The sequence below is a fragment of the Thamnophis sirtalis genome, unplaced genomic scaffold (genome assembly GCF_051295495.1).
Source record: "Thamnophis sirtalis isolate CommonGarterSnake01/CBP01778 unplaced genomic scaffold, rThaSir2_p1.2 scaffold_4, whole genome shotgun sequence".
NCBI lineage: Eukaryota > Metazoa > Chordata > Lepidosauria > Squamata > Natricidae > Thamnophis > Thamnophis sirtalis.
The window spans coordinates 27,308,670-27,327,332 of NW_028261384.1; the positions used below are offsets into that span (position 1 = coordinate 27,308,670).

Sequence of the window (18,663 nt, forward strand, 5' to 3'; positions counted from 1 at the left end):
GATGTATATTTTTGTCCATTGCTGTGCAAGAAGACAACATTAGGATGTCTATTGTTTCTCAAAAATAAAAAAATAAGACAATATAAAAAATATAAAATGTATAGTATACATTTGGATTATGTTTTACAATACACATAAGACAGGAGTAAAATAATACATAGATATATTTTACTCTAAACATAGTTGTTTTGAGGTACACGTTTAATGTTTCTACTGATAAGGATGTGTGATTAAAAAATTATGGAGACCACTGCTGTAGAATAGTATTTCCCAAACTCAGCAACTTTAAGATATGTGCACTTCAGCTCCCAGAATTCCCCAGATAGCGGGGAATTCTGGAAGTTGAAGCCCACAATCTTAAAACTGTCAAAATTGGGAAATACTGCTGTAGAGAATGTTATGATGCAACTGATGTCTTGGTCAGACAGCTAGGTCAAGAGAGCTACAGCATGTGACTTTTTTATTTTATTTGTAGCAGGGATTGGGCAGGCCTTTTCATTGACCATAGCAGCATTTACTAAGCATTTACTAAGAGACCTCAGTAAGATGTCCTTATCCAAAGGCCTGTCCTTATCCTAAATATTCAGGCAAATGTGTAGTCTTTGCTGTAAGGAAGATTAAACTCCAGTCCTGGTAGCCTTAACATATGTTATGGGAGCATATATTAGCTCTGATCAAGAATCTGTAAATATAGTATTGTACTTTCAGATCTGAGAGTATGATGATGGTGATAGTGATAATTTTATCCCCACTGTTTTAAATGTACTGAATCCTCCTGCTTCCTATTTTCTCTTCAACAACCCTTTGAGGTGGATTGACTGGTAAAAGTGTAAAATGGGTCTGAGATGCAGAATTTGAAAATGGAGAAAATCAGAGACCATCCTGATATGAATTATTTTTACCACAGATTTGAGCAGGCCTTCCTGACCAGCCAAATTGGACACCGTCCTGAAACATATTTCTGGATTGGCCTTTCGGATGTAGCAAATCCAGGCACTTTCAACTGGACCAATGGAGACCCCGTTCAGTTCACTCACTGGAATGCAAAAATGCCTGGTATGGAATCTGTCAGAGCAAACACATCCTAGCAGGAAAGCTTTTATCCTTTTTAGCTTGTCTATGGTGATGCATTAAATTTAACTGGCTCTGGTCTTCCATCCTGCCAGGCCAAAATCTTGGCTGCGTTGCCATGAGAACGGGAGATGCTGCTGGACTGTGGGATGTTGTCAATTGTGAGGAGAAGGCCGCCTTCCTTTGCAAGCAATTGGCTGAAGGCGTGACGCCTCCTTCAATCCCGGAACCAACACCCCTTGCCAACTGTCCTGAGGGATGGATAGCAAGTCCAACAAGGAATATCTGCTTCAAGGTAAGTCAGCCCATTTTGGAATCAAAGCATTTGCTTGCTCAACCAGATTCACCCTTTGAGACCAGCCAGGTCAAGAGGCAGACACTGCAACAGGAGTTGGCATTCCAGCCTCTCCTCCTGTCCATTCCTGGGGGAATTTGAAGCCCTTCAGCCATAACTAACCCCTCCTCTGAAAAGGAAATAGAGTGATTGGAAGAACAAGGAAGGAATCATAGAAATCATGGAAACTGGTCACATTCCTTTGCAGCAAGCATATCTTTGGCCCTTTCTCTGAAATCCCCATTAATTGTCTTGAGACACTTTCGGCTACTATGACCCAAGAAATCTGGGCTTAAGAAACCCAGTTAAGATGATTATTATTATTGAATTAACCTGACAGTTATGGCCCTAACAGAAAGGTTGCAACTTGGCATTTTTGTTGCAATCAACGCTTCATATATTTTTAACTCTTTACAACTTCATTTGTGTGGATTTGTCATAACTTTTTTTTTCTACCATTCAATTGTGTTTGTTTCTCAGAGACTGCCTGGATAAATCCATTCAGTTACTTTGGCAAAGTTTTTTTTATTAATAGTTCGTCGTTTTCCTCCTTCCTAAGACTGAGAGGGAGTAACAGGTCCAGTTACCCAGCTGGCTTTATGTCTAAGGCAAGATTAAAACTCATTATCTCCCAGTTTGTAGCCTGATGCCCTAATCAGTACACCAAACTATCTGCCTAACTGTCTTTTAAACAGATGTCTGAATCATCACATGTCTAAATCATCATTATTATCATTATCATCAACTTACAACCTTTGAATTGGGAATAGCAATAGCAATAGCAGTTAGACTTATATACCGCTTCATAGGGCTTTCAGCCCTCTCTAAGCGGTTTACAGAGTCAGCATATCGCCCCCACAGTCTGGGTCCTCATTTCACCCACCTCGGAAGGATGGAAGGCTGAGTCAACCTTGAACCGGTGAGATTAGAACCGCTGAACTGCAGTTAACAGTCAGCTGAAGTGGCCTGCAGTACTGCACCCTAACCACTGCGCTACCTCAGCTCTTAGAGAGGGGAATGTGTGTAGAAAATTCAGCATGTTCTTTTATATCCAATTTGCATAGCTCTATTTATGACAGTAGCAAAAAAGAAAAAAAAATCAACCCCTCTCCCTTTAACTTCTCTTTAACATCAATAGGTATTCTATTAGGAGTGGTGCAGTGCAGAGGTGGGTTGCTACAGGTTCAGCCTAGTTCAAGCAAACCGATAGGGGAATTCAGGCCTGGGTCGCAGAACTGGCAGTGACCCAGGCCTGCCATGCCCCCAAACCATTTCCCTTGCTACTGCTTGCCCGCCGGCATTTTGGATTTTAGTGACTATGCGTGCAAAGTTCACTGTAAATTGTTCTGCACACACAGAATAATTTACATTGCACCCATGAGCAAAGTGAGTGTGCAGATTGCATTCAGGTTGTGTGCGGGTTGCTAACCGGCAGTAACGCCGGCAGCAACCCACCACTGATGCAATGGCCTAAAAGTGGAGCTCTCACCTTAAAATCAGGAGGCTGTGAGTTTGATCTTAGGTAGAGGCAGCTATTTCTCTCTCTGGGCAGAATGAGAATGTATCTGCTGAACATAACTCTGCACTGGCGACATAAAGGGCATCTGGCCACTCAGCTCCATTCAGTTGCACAGACTCCACCCCACAAGGGATTATGAGGTTGTTAAAAGATGATGATGATGATGATGATGATGATGATGATGATGATGATGATGAAGAAGAAGAAGAAGAAGAAGAAGAATAGGTATTCTATTGGTTAGAAAAATGTAAAAAAAATTGGATAATTAATTGAAAAGATAATCAAATATTGTATATGAGCTAAGAAGGGTAGTAGATAACTGCAGTGTTAATGCTTATTTGTAATGAGATGTATTTATATATATGCATTTAGGCCTATACAGAGAAGAAAACTGAAAAGAAAACTTGGTTTGAGGCACATGACTTTTGTAAATCAATTGGAGGAGACCTGGCTTCTTTTCATAATAAACAAGAGTTTTTATTAGTAAACAAACTGTGAGTATAATAAACTTAATTTTTTTATATGTCAAGGCAGAAACTCCTGACAAATGGTTTATTGGAGCACTGAATTCATCATCATAGAATATATAATTAGTGTAAACCTCATAACCCTAGATATATTCATTCTGAAGTACTTCGCATATAGTTGAGTTTTCTCTCAGGGCCTTAAGAATTAGAGATCCAATTTATGTCAATAATCAGTGACTAAGTTCGCCATAACTATTTTTCTTTTTTTTCTTTTTAGTAAAACCTCCTTAAGTGGTTATAACAGAAATAATAATGACTGTTCAAAAGCATAGATTAAGTTACAATTATCATCAAAGTAACAAGCCTTTTAGTATTATCCCATACATGAATACTTAAATTCTATATTAGTCATCAGAATCTATTCCCATTCAAATGGGTATATTTCAGCTGTAAGGGCATATGTCATATTTGAGATCCTGGATATTTCTTGGGGTTGTTCATTTACTGACATGCTTATATTCTGCATGTGGAAAAAAACACAGAAAAGAAATTTCAGTGTTGCATTAAATAAGACGTGCATAAATTATATTTTAATGTATTTGCTGATTCTTGCATTTTAGGCTACAATATCAATACAGCTGGGTTGGTTTAAGAATTGTGGATTCCAGCCCAGGATACACTTGGACTGATGGGTCTCCTGTAAGTATATAAGTAATGTGCAAAATATAGATGCTAAGTGGAATTGCTGGTATTCTTAATATTTAATGTAGTACAGTATTAGTAATATTTTATAGATATTTTCATACATATAACAGTAGTCTAGTTAACTGTTAAATGAATTATTACAGTCTTAATATAAACACAAGGTCGTTATTTGACTTGATTCAGATTATTTTGATACTGATGATGCTATTGCCAGATTAAGAAGATAATTTTCATTGCACTTACCAAAAGCAGATGGCATGGTGGCTGACCATGAGCCCCTGGAAAAAAGGCTGAAAACCTCCAAAGCAATTGAAGAGTAAAAGAGATCTACAGAAATGTAGGAGATAGGTGGAAATTAATCACTGTGGGGGTGACCCAGAAAGAGGACCAATGCAAGGAAGATCCCCTTTGGGGAGGAAGGAGTGAACTGAGCAAGCAACATTTCTAAATACTGGATTTCACTCATTTTCCCTGCTAACAGAAAAACCTGTATTACTATGGAAGGCAAAGGAAAAGTAACAAGGATTTAGTGTAGGGGGAGCAATGAATGCATTCTTGGATGATGGACCAGTACACATGCCTTGAAGAAGTGTGTTGTACCTTTTCAGAAGAATAGTTTTTTCAGAAAATATTAGATAATTATTGACCTATATCCAACTTTCTTTAGGTATTTCCTTGCTGTAGTGTAAAGAACTCTGGAAGAAGTTAATTACATGAAACCATATCTTTAGGTTTGGAAGTGGAGACACACAAGTCATACGTACTTATAGCTGATTTTTGGCAAGGTCATGATGGAGGATTGCACCTTTGTTGATATTACTTGACTTCTCAGTGGGCTTTTCATTGCTATCAACCATGGTATCCTTCTGGATCAACTCCGTGAACTTGGAAAGAGGAACACTTTATTGTCATGATCCTTCTTTCTGAAGGAGGGATTTCAATTGGCATGGCTGTTAATTTCTAAACCATGGATTATGGTTTGTCTCAGAGCCTAATACCCTTTCCACTTTTATTTAGCATCTACCTAAAACTGGTCAGTAATATGATCCATTGACACAAAGTTAAATATGATCAATGAGGGATATATAACCTTATATCTCAGCCATTGAATGAACGGGTGATTCATTTGAGCCCCTTTTCCTCATGTCTGTAGTTTGCTAGGTTCTGGAGGCGATAAATATTCTTTCATTAATTTATTTAATTTATATGCTATTAATTATGCCCATAAGGCTACTCTGAATGACTTACAAAATAGTAAAAAAATAAACATAAAAACAGTTAAAATTGAGAATATTTAAATAAGACCTTAGGGATCTTAATCCCAGCAAATTGAGGCAGTTTGGAATTAAGAAGCCAACTGACTGCAGGGAGATTCCATTTCTAATTATGGATGGCAACATGCTCCCTTGAGGTATGCTGCATTTATGATGAGGAGGGACTTTTGCACAACTTCATCTATTGTGCCATTTACAGCCTTTCTTAGAATGTGAGACACCATCCACAGTCACACTTATCATGCTTTCTTATTTGGACTGCTGAAATGTGCTGTACATGGGGTTGCTTTTAAAGACTATATAGATGCTTCCCCTATTGATTCTTGTCCTACCCTCAAACCCTTTGTCTCCTTGACCTTCAAGATGCAACCAACAACATTTCATAAGCATCCTCTCCAGTGGTGGGATTTAAATAATTTAACAGCTGGTTCTCTGCCCTAATGATCAGCTGGATAGGTGTGGCTGGATGGTCATGTGGCTTGGTGGGTGTGGCCAATTTGACATCACTCATGTGGAGAGGTGCTTCACCTCACCTGGCATCTCATGACTGTGGCAATACTGCTATGGTCATGAATGTGAAAAACAGTCATGTCACTTTTTTCAGTGCCATTGTAACTTTGAATTGTCACCAAATGAACTGTTGTAAGTCAAGGATTACCTGTACAAAAATGCAAAAAGCTTCTTTGATTGCAAAATGCTCCCCTAAACAGCAATCATTAGATTAGAAATATCTGCAAGCTGGAGTTACAAATCAGGCAGGGTTCCAGAGCATCTTGAGAAATTGAAATAATTAAAATGCAATGATAACTATCAGCAGCCAATTCTTGCTCATAAAGTGAAACCCTTCAGCAGAGACATCATTTAAGCTCACCAGAAAGTGAATGAGCATATTTTGGCTACAAAATGCCAAGCTAAAGAGACAAATTAACAAATTATATAGGAGATCCAGGTTCAAGCTTTCCAAGCTTGTCAGGATCACAATAAAATCAATATGTGCCTTAAATAAACTTCAAACTTGGTGCCATGTTACTGTCATGAGAGAAAACTAAAATGAACTGGAGGATCCACACCCCTATGTCCCCCCGCTTTTAAAATCTTACTATCAGTGAGTAATGTTGTGCCGTAGCCATTCCAAAGCAATACAAGAGATTCCTGTCCTAAAGGTGCTTTTCCAAGAGGCAACTGGATTTTCTGGAATCCAAGAAAGTCCAGTTGTCTTTTGGAAAAAAAAACACCTTTGGGATAGCCTTGACCTGGATGACTGAAGAATCCCCATAGACAAGAGACTCCTGTACTCAGTGAACTTACAAAGCACCCTTTCACACCCAGAAGAAGCAATCCTTAGATCCATTTCCACAACTTAAAGATACCAGCTGGTCTCACTCACCTCACAAGATATCCTAAGGAAATCATACAGATTTAAGAAAAGATCACATGTCCCCAGATAGGTAGTAAAAAAAAAAAAAATCAGACAGAATGCCAAGCTTGCCTCATACCTCTTGGAAGTACACCCCAAAAGGACAGTGCCAGAAACCACTAAAGTAATGTAAAAAGCTTAAAGCAACCCTTTCGTTTTAAGAAAGTCAAACCCCTATTACCAACAAAAGGGGGAAAAAACTTCCGGAGAAGAGACAGAAATTCTGGGTGTACTGCCAAGAATCATTAGCTGTTACAATGTAATAAGGCAGTTTCTGTAAACAGGGAAATAAAGATAAGGATTAGGTTGAAAACAATACCAGAATATTTCCTTCCTGCCTTCCTGGCAGGATTAGCCCTGTAAAGTGGAAAAAACCAAAAGTCTGTTGGAAGATTTCTTCCAACAACCGGTTTTCTGAACTGCTCAGAAATTTAACAGATAGTTCCCCTGAATAGGTGCGAATTGGTTGAATCCCACCACTGATCCTATCCCAGGAACAACATAAGAACAAAGCCGTACAGATATCTTATAAAAGTTACAACTATAGTTAGTTCCTCTTTTAGAGTTACACCATATTTTGTGTTAAAATATATGAAGTTGTATATAAATACACTGAGTTAGTGAATCAGGCTGATGTGAAAAGTACATGCCAGCTGCCACTTCTTCTATTTCAGTACTCAGAACCACATTAGAAATTTTTTGCTAATAGCCCATCAAACATGTGGACATTATTAAAAGGCAATTATGGTACATTTGTTGCTTTTTCTGAATATTAAAATCTATGGCTTTAGAAAATAAATATGTAAATATAATTTAATTTTACTATAGGTAAATTATGAACCAAACTCACATTGGTATTATTCAGAAAGTGAAAATAATGAAAGATGCAAATCAATATGGGGAAATACTAGATATTGGTCTTCAAAGAGATGCAGCCTATTAGGATATTGGATCTGTCAAATTGCAAGAGGTAATATGTTTTTCATTCTCATGTAGTTTATTAGTATAGACAATAGAGAATGTATTCATTGCACAACTTTTTAAAAAGCATTTATGGTTCTTTTAGCATTTATGTGATGGTCCCCTTTCTTTTGGGAGAGAAATTTGAGGGTCTTAAATACAATTCACTTTTACTGCAGATTTTATATTTGTATATACAACCTAAGTAACAGAGTACAATGTCAAATATATCTAAATGATGCTCAAGAATGTAGTACACTGATGGCATTATTGGTGCCAAAAAAATTAATAATAATAATAATAATAATAATAGCAATAATATTAATAATTTACTAACCTATACACTGTCTGACTTTCAATCGCTCTGGGCTCATAAGAATCAAAGAAATTACAGTAAAACCAATAAAAAGATAAAAGATGGCAAGGGCAATGAAGGAAGGAAACTTATTCTTCCTTGCCAAGGGCATAAGTGAAGAGCCAGGGCTTTATAGCTCTTTCAAAAATGGGGGCCATTTGGATTTTGGGCAAAACTGGGATCTAGATTTCTATGATTTTATTTCCTTGTAAATATAGAAATACATTAAGCTAGTACAACATTTCCGTTTTTGTGGATTGCTTTTTGCAAAATGGAGTAATGTGATAAGATTGGCTTGAATTTCTTGTAATTAAAATATTTAATTTTGCAGGTTTAACCATACCAACAAACCAACCAGTCGACGACTTTGGTACGTTGAGCAATTTAATGTCAAAAATATTGTATGCAATGTTTACTAAAAACTATGGTTGTGCATTGTATTTTAGTTTGATTTGAATCAGACTGCTTTGAGCTAAATTTGGCTGCATAACATAAAGAAACATTCCTAAAATGTGATGCATGACAGTTGAGTTTGTAAGCAGACCGATTTTTCAGAACACTGAAGAAAGCCAGATATTGGCTCTGCATGGTGTGAAACTACAGACATTGTGATTTTCCCTAAGTGAAAGGAAGGTGTCATTTTTCTCTTTATAGGCATTAATTGAGTAGGGGTTTCCCAAGCATATGTAGAAATATAACCAAAGAAGAGTTACTAAAAATTACGACACTTTTCATATCCATAAGAAATCATTGGACATGTTTAGAAAACATTACCAAATATACAAAGCTTTGATGAAATGTTTGCATTTGATAGTGATTTGATTGAATCAAATGAGCTAAGCAGTTGCCTAAGGCAACAACCCATTTCTCTCTCCAGCTAGTTCTGTAGGCAAATTAAAATGGCCTCCTCATTGCTTCGTTTTATACTGCTTTGTCCCAGAAGAGACTTTTGGGTATTTTGGAACATTTGTGTAGAAGCCATTTTCCAGTTATTGGAAGCACTGAGTTGAGGTCAATTTGTCAGCTATTACAGGAATGCGTGTTTTGGGTGTGCTTGTTCATATCCAGAAGATTTTGGAAGGAAGAGCTTTGCCCCAAATGATAGCACATAATCTTCAAGTCGTTCTGTTTGCTTTATGATTTTGTGGAATGCATGCAAAGGGATCCTAGACATATAAATCGTTTCTTCTACATCTTCTTTTGCAGAACATTCTTTTATAAGAATTGAAGATGGCTGGATTGAATATAAAAGCAATGAGTATTATTTCAGTAATACAATAATGCCTGCAGAAAAAGCCAGGAAGTTCTGCAAACAACATGGTGGCGATCTTACCACCATTGAGAGTAAAGAAGAAAATATATTTTTGTGGAAATATGTAAGAAATATATGCAAAAATTACTTATTCAAAATGAGAGGGAAATGTGTGTCTGTGTAATACAGGTGTGTGTGATGTGATAGCCAGAGGTTTTCAGAAACTGAAGTTCTTAACTCTTGGATAAAATATATATTAAGATGAGACCCTTTAACATCAATGGAAGTTTAATGCAGTCAACTTAGAAACAAATTATTTTTAAAAACACAATAATTTAGATGCTACCATTTTACTCAAATGAATTTTCAAAAGTACTATCATATTAAAAAGCAGAACATATTTCAAAATTATGTCATTTATTTTATATTTAGTTCCTTCCATTCAAAATGATTTGCAAATCACCATTACTGTATATTAAAGCAGTAAATAATTATTTTTATTTCCTATTCTTTCTTTTATGTATTAGATCTTCCATTATGAAAATCATAATACTTACATTGGTTTAACCTTGGGCCTTGACAAAAAGTTCGGGTACGTAAACAACGTATATAAAACATTAACAAAATGCTGCAGTGTGCAATGTAATTCTGTTTTAAAATTATTTTTAATAATAAACCTGAAAAAATATAAATAAAGATCTTATTAAGGTCTTGTCAAAACCCTTGCCAAGATTTTGACAGGCCTTTTTAAAAAAAAAACAAGATTCAATGAAAGGGATAACAATAAGATTTTTTTAAAAATCAGCTTTCATTGCATTGCTTTCATTTTGGAACACAATTTATCACTTCATTTCTTAAGATAAGTGATTCTTCGGTTTTTACTAATAACCATCTTTGAGCCAGAGAGGAAACGGTTCATCAAGGAATGTGCAGGTAGGCATGCTGTGAATCTTTCTCAAGCCCCCAAGATACCATTAGAGATTTGATAATAAAAACCCAAGCACAGACATTTAACTCTATGCAACAATGAATATTGCCATGTGATATTTCAACCTTTTGAACATTATTAGGTTACAATCACAATTGAACCCCAAATTTATGTTGCTAAGCGATACAGTTGTTAAGTGAATTTTGCCTCATTTTACCACTTATCTTAACTCAGTTGTTAAGCAAATCACTGCTGTTGTTAAGTTAGTAACATGGTTGTTAAGTGAATATGACTTCCCTGTTGACTTTACTCATCAGAAAGTTACAAAAGATGATTCCACATGACACCAGGACACTGCAACTACCCCAAATATGAGTCAGTAATCAAGCATCTGAATTCTGACCATGTGATCATAGGGATGGTGCAATGGTCATAAGTGTGAAAAATGGTCATAAATAACTTTTTACAGTGCTGCTACAACTTTGAATTGCCACTAAATGGATTGTTGTAAATTAAGGCCTACTTGTATTAGAGTCTCATCATTTTTTTCTTTTCTTGTAAATCTAGATAATTGACAATCCAGTATGCTTTTATAATTTCGACCCTTCATTCAATGATTGTTTAAAATTAGGGTGGCACTGAGTGAAGGGACTCTCAACTGGCCCTCAAAGTTCTGGCCATGATTGCATGAGTAAAATTTGGAAAGCAGCAGGCAAGCAGCATATGATTCGTTACGGTGTCCTTTGGTCATGTGATCAGCCAAACTCAAGAAATGTCATGGATTGCTTGCATTATTTCAGTTACTTTTGTTTTACAATGTCCACTTGGGATTATTTTGTCTTTAAATAATGTGGACATTAAATAATGGTTTATGCCATTATAATGGTTTATACCAGTGGTAGTTTACCTAGTCCCTACTGCCCACTAGTGGGCATTCTAGCTTTCATGGTGGGCGGTAGGGGTTTGCTGTAACTCTGCTTTATAAATTTTATAAAGTAAAGTTACTTCCCTACTTTATAAATCACCATTACTGTGGAACCATGGGCGGTTAGAAAATTTTACTACTAACAGAGATAAAAAAAGTGGGTGGTAGGTATAAAAAGGTTGACTACCCCTGGTTTATACCATTATATTAAATAATGGAAGTGTATAAACCATTTGCAACCATTTCCTAGCCTCACAACCTTCTTAAGCTTTCAACAGTTGTTGTGCATTCAGAGCACTATTTGGACCTCAACAGGGATGTTTTATCACTGTACAAACCATTTCATAAATGTGTGATTCAGAAATGGTTTTGCTTGGATTTTGAAGTTTCAGGATTGAATCAGACTTTTCCAAAACTTAGAATGGTCAGAAACAGCTTCAGGCCAATATTTTACAGATGATATTTCAAAAGCTACCTCATTCCCCCTACTCCTCATCCTGCTATCTCTTTGGTAAAAGAAAAAATACAAAAAAAAGGTAATACAAAAAAAAAGTAAGTTTAATAAATTCATGCATCATAGGTGACTGTCAATTTTTTTTCTTCAGATGGATGGATGGAACTCCAGTGACATATGAAGCCTGGTCCCCCGGTGAACCCAACTTTGCAAATGATGATGAAAACTGTGTAGTTATGTATTCTGATTCAGGCAAGTAATAAAAACTTCATGTTTTTAACAGTTCTCTGTATGCATATGTTCAGGATAAGGCACAGCATTGTTTATTTTGAGCTAACTGGCACACATTATCATAGAACCTATCATTGGAAAACCATTATTTTATAATTCTAATTAGTATGTTTTATATTATGATATATGTACATTAACAAAATACTTAATAATAGTGTAGCATATTCTCCAACCAAGAATTTAAAGTTTTATCCATAAATCCAATCCTACTTTACTTTTTTACTGTATTATATTATCCCAGGAAAAACCAATTTCTAATTTGCAATTCTCATAAACCCCAAATAGTCTTGTTAATAGTCAGGGATTAAGGCAATTGTATTCCAAAAGAGATAGGCAATCACCTATCTATCTCTTCTATAGAACCATATTTTGGAATTATTAACATATAGACTACGAAAATAAGAAACAAGTAATCCTCACTTACTTATCACACCTGGAACTAACAACTCCATCACTAAACCATACAATCATAAGATGAAACAGTCATGGATGCACCTGATTTACCATGATAGTTCCAGCTGCACATGTTCGTGAAATTACCTGCAGTCATTAAGCATGATGTCATGTGTGTGACTTGTAGGTTTCTGCCATCTTTTTCTATTGGTTCTGCTTGTTGAACGCTGGTTGTGAAGGTCATAAATGACAATCAAGTGACCATGCGTAACTGAAACAGTCTTAAACATATGTCAACTCCCACGATCCTGCATAATAATCATGTGACCATAGAGATGTGGCAATGGCTGCCACTTTGAGGACTAGCCCTAAATCTTTTTTAATGCCATTGCAATTTTAAGTGGTTATTGAATGAGTGATCAATAAGGGAGAACTGCTTCTATTGCTTCACAAATACTGTAGCATTCCAGTATGTATTATTGCACTTTCTATTATTCTTATCCTCATTATTTCAATTACAACATATACATTATATGAGCTGTTGCTATTTAAGAATAATTTAATCTTCCGAGGTGACAATATAATTTCTTTGATCAGGTGTATGGAATGATTTAAACTGTGGTGTTGAGACAACCTTCATCTGCGAGAGACACAATAGCTCTGTCCGTACAACTGCAGCGCCCACATTACCTGCAATTCCAAAAGGGTGCAGTGAGGGTTGGCTTTGGTTTAATGACAAGGTAACTGATTGTAAATTGTAAATATATTGAGAAATGATCCTTATACAAATATCCTATAGACAATATAGGTGGTCCTCAACTTACGACCACAATTGAGACCAAAATTTATGTTGCTAAGTGAAAAATTTGTTAAAGCGAGTTTTGCCCCATTTTTACCACTTCTCTTGCCACAATTGTTAAGCGAATCACTGCAGTTCTTAAATTAGTAACACAATTGTTAAGTGAATCTGGTTTCCCCATTGTATTTGCTTGTCAGAAGGTCACAAAATGAGATCAATGGCCCTGGGACACTTGAGTCCTCATAAATATGAGTCAGTTGCCAAGCATCCAAATATAAATTTTGTCACCATGAGGATGCTGCAATGGATATAAGCATGAAAAATGGTCATTTTCCAGTACTGTTATAACTTTGAACAGACTTTAAATGAACCGTTGCAAATTGAAGACTACCTCTATGTATGTAAAATATATGAATTTTGTCACAGGTAGCCAGTGGTCTTTTTAGACCTCTCAGTGAACACAGGTAATTCAGGGAAAGATAGCTTCATGTCCTACATTACATCTATTGTATTAGGTACAATATTTGAACAGAGTAACTGTGCCACAAAGAGGGGTGGGTTCCTGCCAGTTCTAACCTCTTCTATAGAAGAGGTTCCACAAATCTACTGTGCCATTTAGAACCAGTTCCAGCTCCCTCTCCCCGCCCATCCACACCACACTTGCCCTGGCTGCTGGGGCATTGATTGGCTGGCTCACCAATCACCCAATCGCCCCACCTGCCTCTAAGAGTTCTATCTAAACCTTAAAGTCTTTAAGCTGTCAAGTTTGAATATCCCTGCGGTTATTTTTCTAAAGGGTTAGGGGTGCAAGGGTCTTGTAACTTGACAGCTTTAAGACTTGCACACTTCAATGCCAGAATTTCTGAGCCAACATGACTGGAGGAGGAATTCTGGGAATTGAAGTCCACAAGTCTTAAAGATGTCAAGTTTGAACACTCCTGAGGGTTTTTTTCCTAAAGGGGTAGGGGTGCAAGGGTCTTGTAACTTGACAGCTTTAAGATTTGCGTGCTTCAAATGCCAGTTTCTGACCAACATTTTGGTTGCTAAGCAAGAGCGTTGTTAAGTGAGTTTCACCACATTTTACAAGTTGGCCATGCCCACCCAGTCACATGACTGGCAAGCCACTCCCACTCAGTCACATGACTGGCAAGCCACTCCCACCTGGTCACATGGCCGGCAAGCTACTTCCACAAAAGCAGGTCACACCTACAGAAGAGGTTCTAAAAATGTTTGAAACCCACTACTGGCCACAAAACAGAAATATTTGGTTGGGGGGCAGAGATCGACCCCTAGGCCCCTAACATATGGGGTGCCTCTGGGCATACCCCGAAGAGGTATTTGCCTACGTGGGGGTTGCTGCTGGACGCCCCCCCCCCCGGGACGGTTTTGTAGTTCCATCCTGGCCTCGGCGGTTTTGAAGAGAGTGGGGGAGCGGCGGACGTCCTATTTCAGCTGCGCAACGGCGGACGCCTTTCCTAGCTGCGCAACGCCGCCGGTGAGACCCTGGCTTCAGGGCTTGTGTTCGGACTGCACTGGACGCTGGACGGTGTGTTGCCTGAGACAGTTTTCGCCTTGCTTGAGGAGGGGGTGGTTGGATTCCAACGGTGGAGTGGTCGGAACTGGGCGGCTGGTTTTGCTGCCGCCGTTTCAGTTTCCCCAGGCCGCCTCCCCCCCCACCCGATGCCAGCGTTTTGTTTCACTACTGGTTGCCTGTAACATCGTGCGAGAACACCTCCCTCGGTTTACAGAACCTTTGGGGATTAATTTAGATCACCTTTGTTCCAGAGGGGGAGAAAACAACCTAGGCGTCCGGAGAGACTGGATGAACTGGGGGGGTTGGCTACAACTGCCATCGCCATAGCCCTTCTGAACGCCTCCCTCCACCCCCCCCCCTGTGACTCACCCCTTGTACGGTCATTGCCCTCGTTCTCTCTTGAACTCTGTTTATCGGACTCTTTCCCCTGCTGGACTGGGCTTATTGAAAACTGCAAGAGAGTGATCTGGGTGACCAGGAGAGATGTCTATTTGGATTGGGGGACTGGTTTCCTGCCTCCACCGCAGCTCTGCTGACTCCCCCCCTTCCATCCTGGTACGGCGGTTTCTCTTTACCTTGCCGCTGCTTTTGTGGGGCTCTATGTTGCATTATTGTTTGCCTGCTTGGACTGTGACCCTAAGTATCCAACAACGGACCTTTGGTTGTGGCCAGTGTCACCTGCTACTATTGCCACCTCAGGAGTGCTGCGTTAGATTGGACCATCTTGCATTAGACACCATTACTCCAGAGAGGCAACGTGCTTGGAACTTAGGCTCCCCCCAGTGGTCACTATTGGTGCCTTTTCCATCTTTTCTGCTGGTTTGTCATTCTTACCGCCTCTTTAATTGGCACCTATTCATCCTCCCTGCAACTACAGCCTTGAGCTTCTACATGTACAATCAAACTGTACCCGTTCGATCAGTGCTACTTCTTGCTGTCCCAGCGATACCATCTCAGCCACTCAGACTTTGCCTTTTTTCACACCTTTGGCAGCCCTGACTTAACATCTCCGGCAGCCCCTTTAACCGCCTTTTGATCTGGTGGCCAAGGACACTCTAACCGCGCAATCTTTTAACTGGTATGATGAGTGCATGGGATTTGTTTGTGATTGAATGAATGGCCCACTTTTATTACCCTATTGCTACTGTATTTTTTTTAATGTGTTTTAATTATTACGTGGGGATTGTCTGAGTGAGTAAATGAGTGTGTTTGATTCGGTGGGCCTGCCGGGGAATGCGGGAGCTATAGGGGTGGCTGAGGGAACCACGGACACGGGAGTGGGTCGGAGCATTGCGGTCGTAACGGGGAGGGGCAGATATGGCGGGGACTTTAGGGCTGGCCATTACCGGGGAAGGAGGGCTCGCTACGTCACAGAGATCCCTCCTTCCGGCCCTATGAGTTCCACTCCGAGGCCAGATGGTGCGAGTAATCAGGACCCTGGTCTCAGGCTTTTGTCGCTAAATGCCAGGTCTGTAGTTCACAAGGCTCCCCTCGTCCGGGACTTAATTTTAGACGAGGGGGCAGACCTGGCATGTATTACTGAAACCTGGCTGGGCCCGGAGGGAGGAGTCCCCCTCGTAGAGATGTGCCCAGAAGGATTTCAGGTGCTTCATCAGCCGAGAGCCCAGGGAAGGGGTGGCGGTGTGGCTATTGTTATCCGGGAGTCTTTAGCACCTCGTAGGATCCCTGCTCCGGAGCTTGTCGGGTGTGAGTCCCTGCTGGTGAAGTTGGACCTCAAGGGTCAAGTGGGTTTGCTGTTAACATACCTGCCTCCCAACAGTGTTGTAGCAGCCCTCCCCTCGCTCCTCGAGTCGGTAGCCGAGCTAGCAATTGAGTTCCCCAGGCTTATGGTCCTGGGGGATTTCAATTTGCCTTTGCTCGGTGAACACTCTGATGGGGCGCAGGAGTTCATGGCTTCCATGACAGCCATGGGCTTGACCCAGGTAATTCGGGGCCCAACCCACTCAGTGGGTCACATGCTCGACCTCGTATTCCTCTCGGAGCAGTGGACTTGTGATCTTGGTCTGAGGGGTAATGAGATCATACCCCTGTCGTGGTCAGACCACTGCCTACTGAGGCTTGACTTCCGGAGACCAAACCCCCACTGTAGGGAGGAGGAACCGACCAGGTGGTTCCGCCCCAGGCGACTTATGGACCCCTTGAGGTTCCAGACGGAGCTTGGAGTTATTCCTGATACTCTCGCCCACAGTCCGGTGGAAACTCTGGTTGCTGCCTGGCACTCGGCAGCATCGGAGTCCCTTGACCGGATTGCGCCACTACGGCCGCTCCGAGGTGGCGGATCCCGGAGGCCTCCTTGATTTACCGAGGAGCTCCGGGAGAGGAAGCGCCGGAGGAGATGCCTAGAGCACCTATGGAGGTCCGATAAATCCGAATCGAACTGAGCACTCTTAACAACTTGCACCAAGGAGTACATCAGGGCACTTAGGACAGCAAAAAGATCGTATATTGCCACCTTGGTTGCATCCGCTGAATCTTGCCCAGCCGCCCTGTTTAGGATAACCCGTTCCCTCCTAAATAGGAGGGATACGGGGGACCCCTTGCAGGGTAGGGCTGAAGACTATGTCCAGTTCTTAGCGGACAAAGTTGCTCGGTTTCGGTCGGATTTGGACTCCACCTTTGCAGATCCAGCCGAGGCACAGGAGGATAATTTGGCAGACCATCGCTGGGTTGAGTTTCAGGATGTTGCCCCCAGGGACGTGGACAAGGCCATGAGAGCTGTGAGTGCCTCCACTTGTGTACTGGACCCGTGTCCCTCCTGGCTGGTTGCCAACAGCGGAGAGGTGACACGGGGCTGGATCCAGACAGTTGTTACCGCCTCCCTTTGGGAGGGGCTCTTCCCCTCCGCACTTAAAGCGGCGGTGGTGAGACCCCTCCTGAAGAAACCATCTTTGGATCCAGCCGTTCTTAACAATTATCGTCCAGTCTCCAACCTCCCCTTTGTTGGGAAGGTTGTTGAGAAGGTGGTGGCCTCCCAGCTTCAGCGGTCCTTGGAGGAAGCCAGTTACCTTGACCCATTCCAGTCCGGCTTCAGGCCTGGTTACAGCACAGAAACCGCTTTGGTCGCATTGACCGATGATCTCTGGAGAGCCAGGGATGGAGGCCATGCCTCCATCTTGGTTCTCCTTGACCTCTCGGCGGCTTTCGATACCATCGACCATGGTATCCTTCTGCGACCACTGCGGGAGGTGGGGGTGGGAGGCACTGTTTTGCAGTGGTTCTCCTCCTACCTCTCGGACAGGTCGCAGTCGGTGTTGGTTGGGGGGCAGAGATCGACCCCTAGGCCCCTAACATATGGGGTGCCGCAGGGGTCGGTCCTGTCCCCCCTACTATTTAACATCTACATGAAACCGCAGGGCGAGATCATTCGGAGGCACGGGATAAGCTACCACCAATACGCGGACGATACCCAGTTGTATCTGTCCGCCCCGTGCCAACTCAATGAAGCGGTGGATGTGATGAGCTGGGGTCTTGAAGCCGTTAGAGACTAGATGAGGGCTAACAAGCTTGTACTCAACCCGGAAAAGACCGAGTGGCTGTTGTGTTTCCCTCCCAATAATTTGGCTAGTGTTCCATCACTCAGGCTGGGGGGCCAAATATTATACCCCTCAGACAGGGTTCGCAACTTGGGAGTCCTCCTGGACCCACAGCTGACCTTTGATCACCATCTGTCGGCTGTGACCAGGGGGGCATTTGCACAGGTTCGCCTGGTGTGCCAGTTGCAACCCTACCTGAACCGGGAGGCTCTCACAACAGTCACTCGTGCCCTTGTGACCTCTAGGCTGGAATACTGCAACGTGCTCTACATGGGGCTGCCCTTGAAGAGCATCCGGCGACTTCAGCTAGTCCAGAATGCAGCCGCGCGAGTGATTGTGGGTGCACCTCGGTTCGCCCACATAACACCTATCCTCCGCGAGCTGCGCTGGCTACCTGTTGATCTCCGGGTGCGTTTCAAGGTGCTACTTAC

The 18,663-nt window shown here is 41.1% G+C and overlaps 1 protein-coding gene across 1 annotated transcript in view; it reads left to right on the forward strand.

Moving 5' to 3' along the window:
* The window catches only part of LOC106543461 (macrophage mannose receptor 1-like), a gene marked incomplete at its 5' end in the record, with an annotated part of 48,943 nt that overhangs the window by 14,276 nt on the left and 16,004 nt on the right, over window positions 1–18,663 (forward strand). Inside the window, 10 exons of the mRNA XM_087712665.1 lie at window positions 908–1,056; window positions 1,167–1,366; window positions 3,297–3,418; window positions 4,012–4,090; window positions 7,616–7,757; window positions 8,434–8,472; window positions 9,309–9,478; window positions 9,882–9,946; window positions 11,813–11,913; window positions 12,943–13,085. Of these exons, the coding sequence (XP_087568791.1) occupies window positions 908–1,056; window positions 1,167–1,366; window positions 3,297–3,418; window positions 4,012–4,090; window positions 7,616–7,757; window positions 8,434–8,472; window positions 9,309–9,478; window positions 9,882–9,946; window positions 11,813–11,913; window positions 12,943–13,085 (1,210 nt within the window). The remainder of the gene's footprint in view (window positions 1–907; window positions 1,057–1,166; window positions 1,367–3,296; window positions 3,419–4,011; window positions 4,091–7,615; window positions 7,758–8,433; window positions 8,473–9,308; window positions 9,479–9,881; window positions 9,947–11,812; window positions 11,914–12,942; window positions 13,086–18,663) is intronic.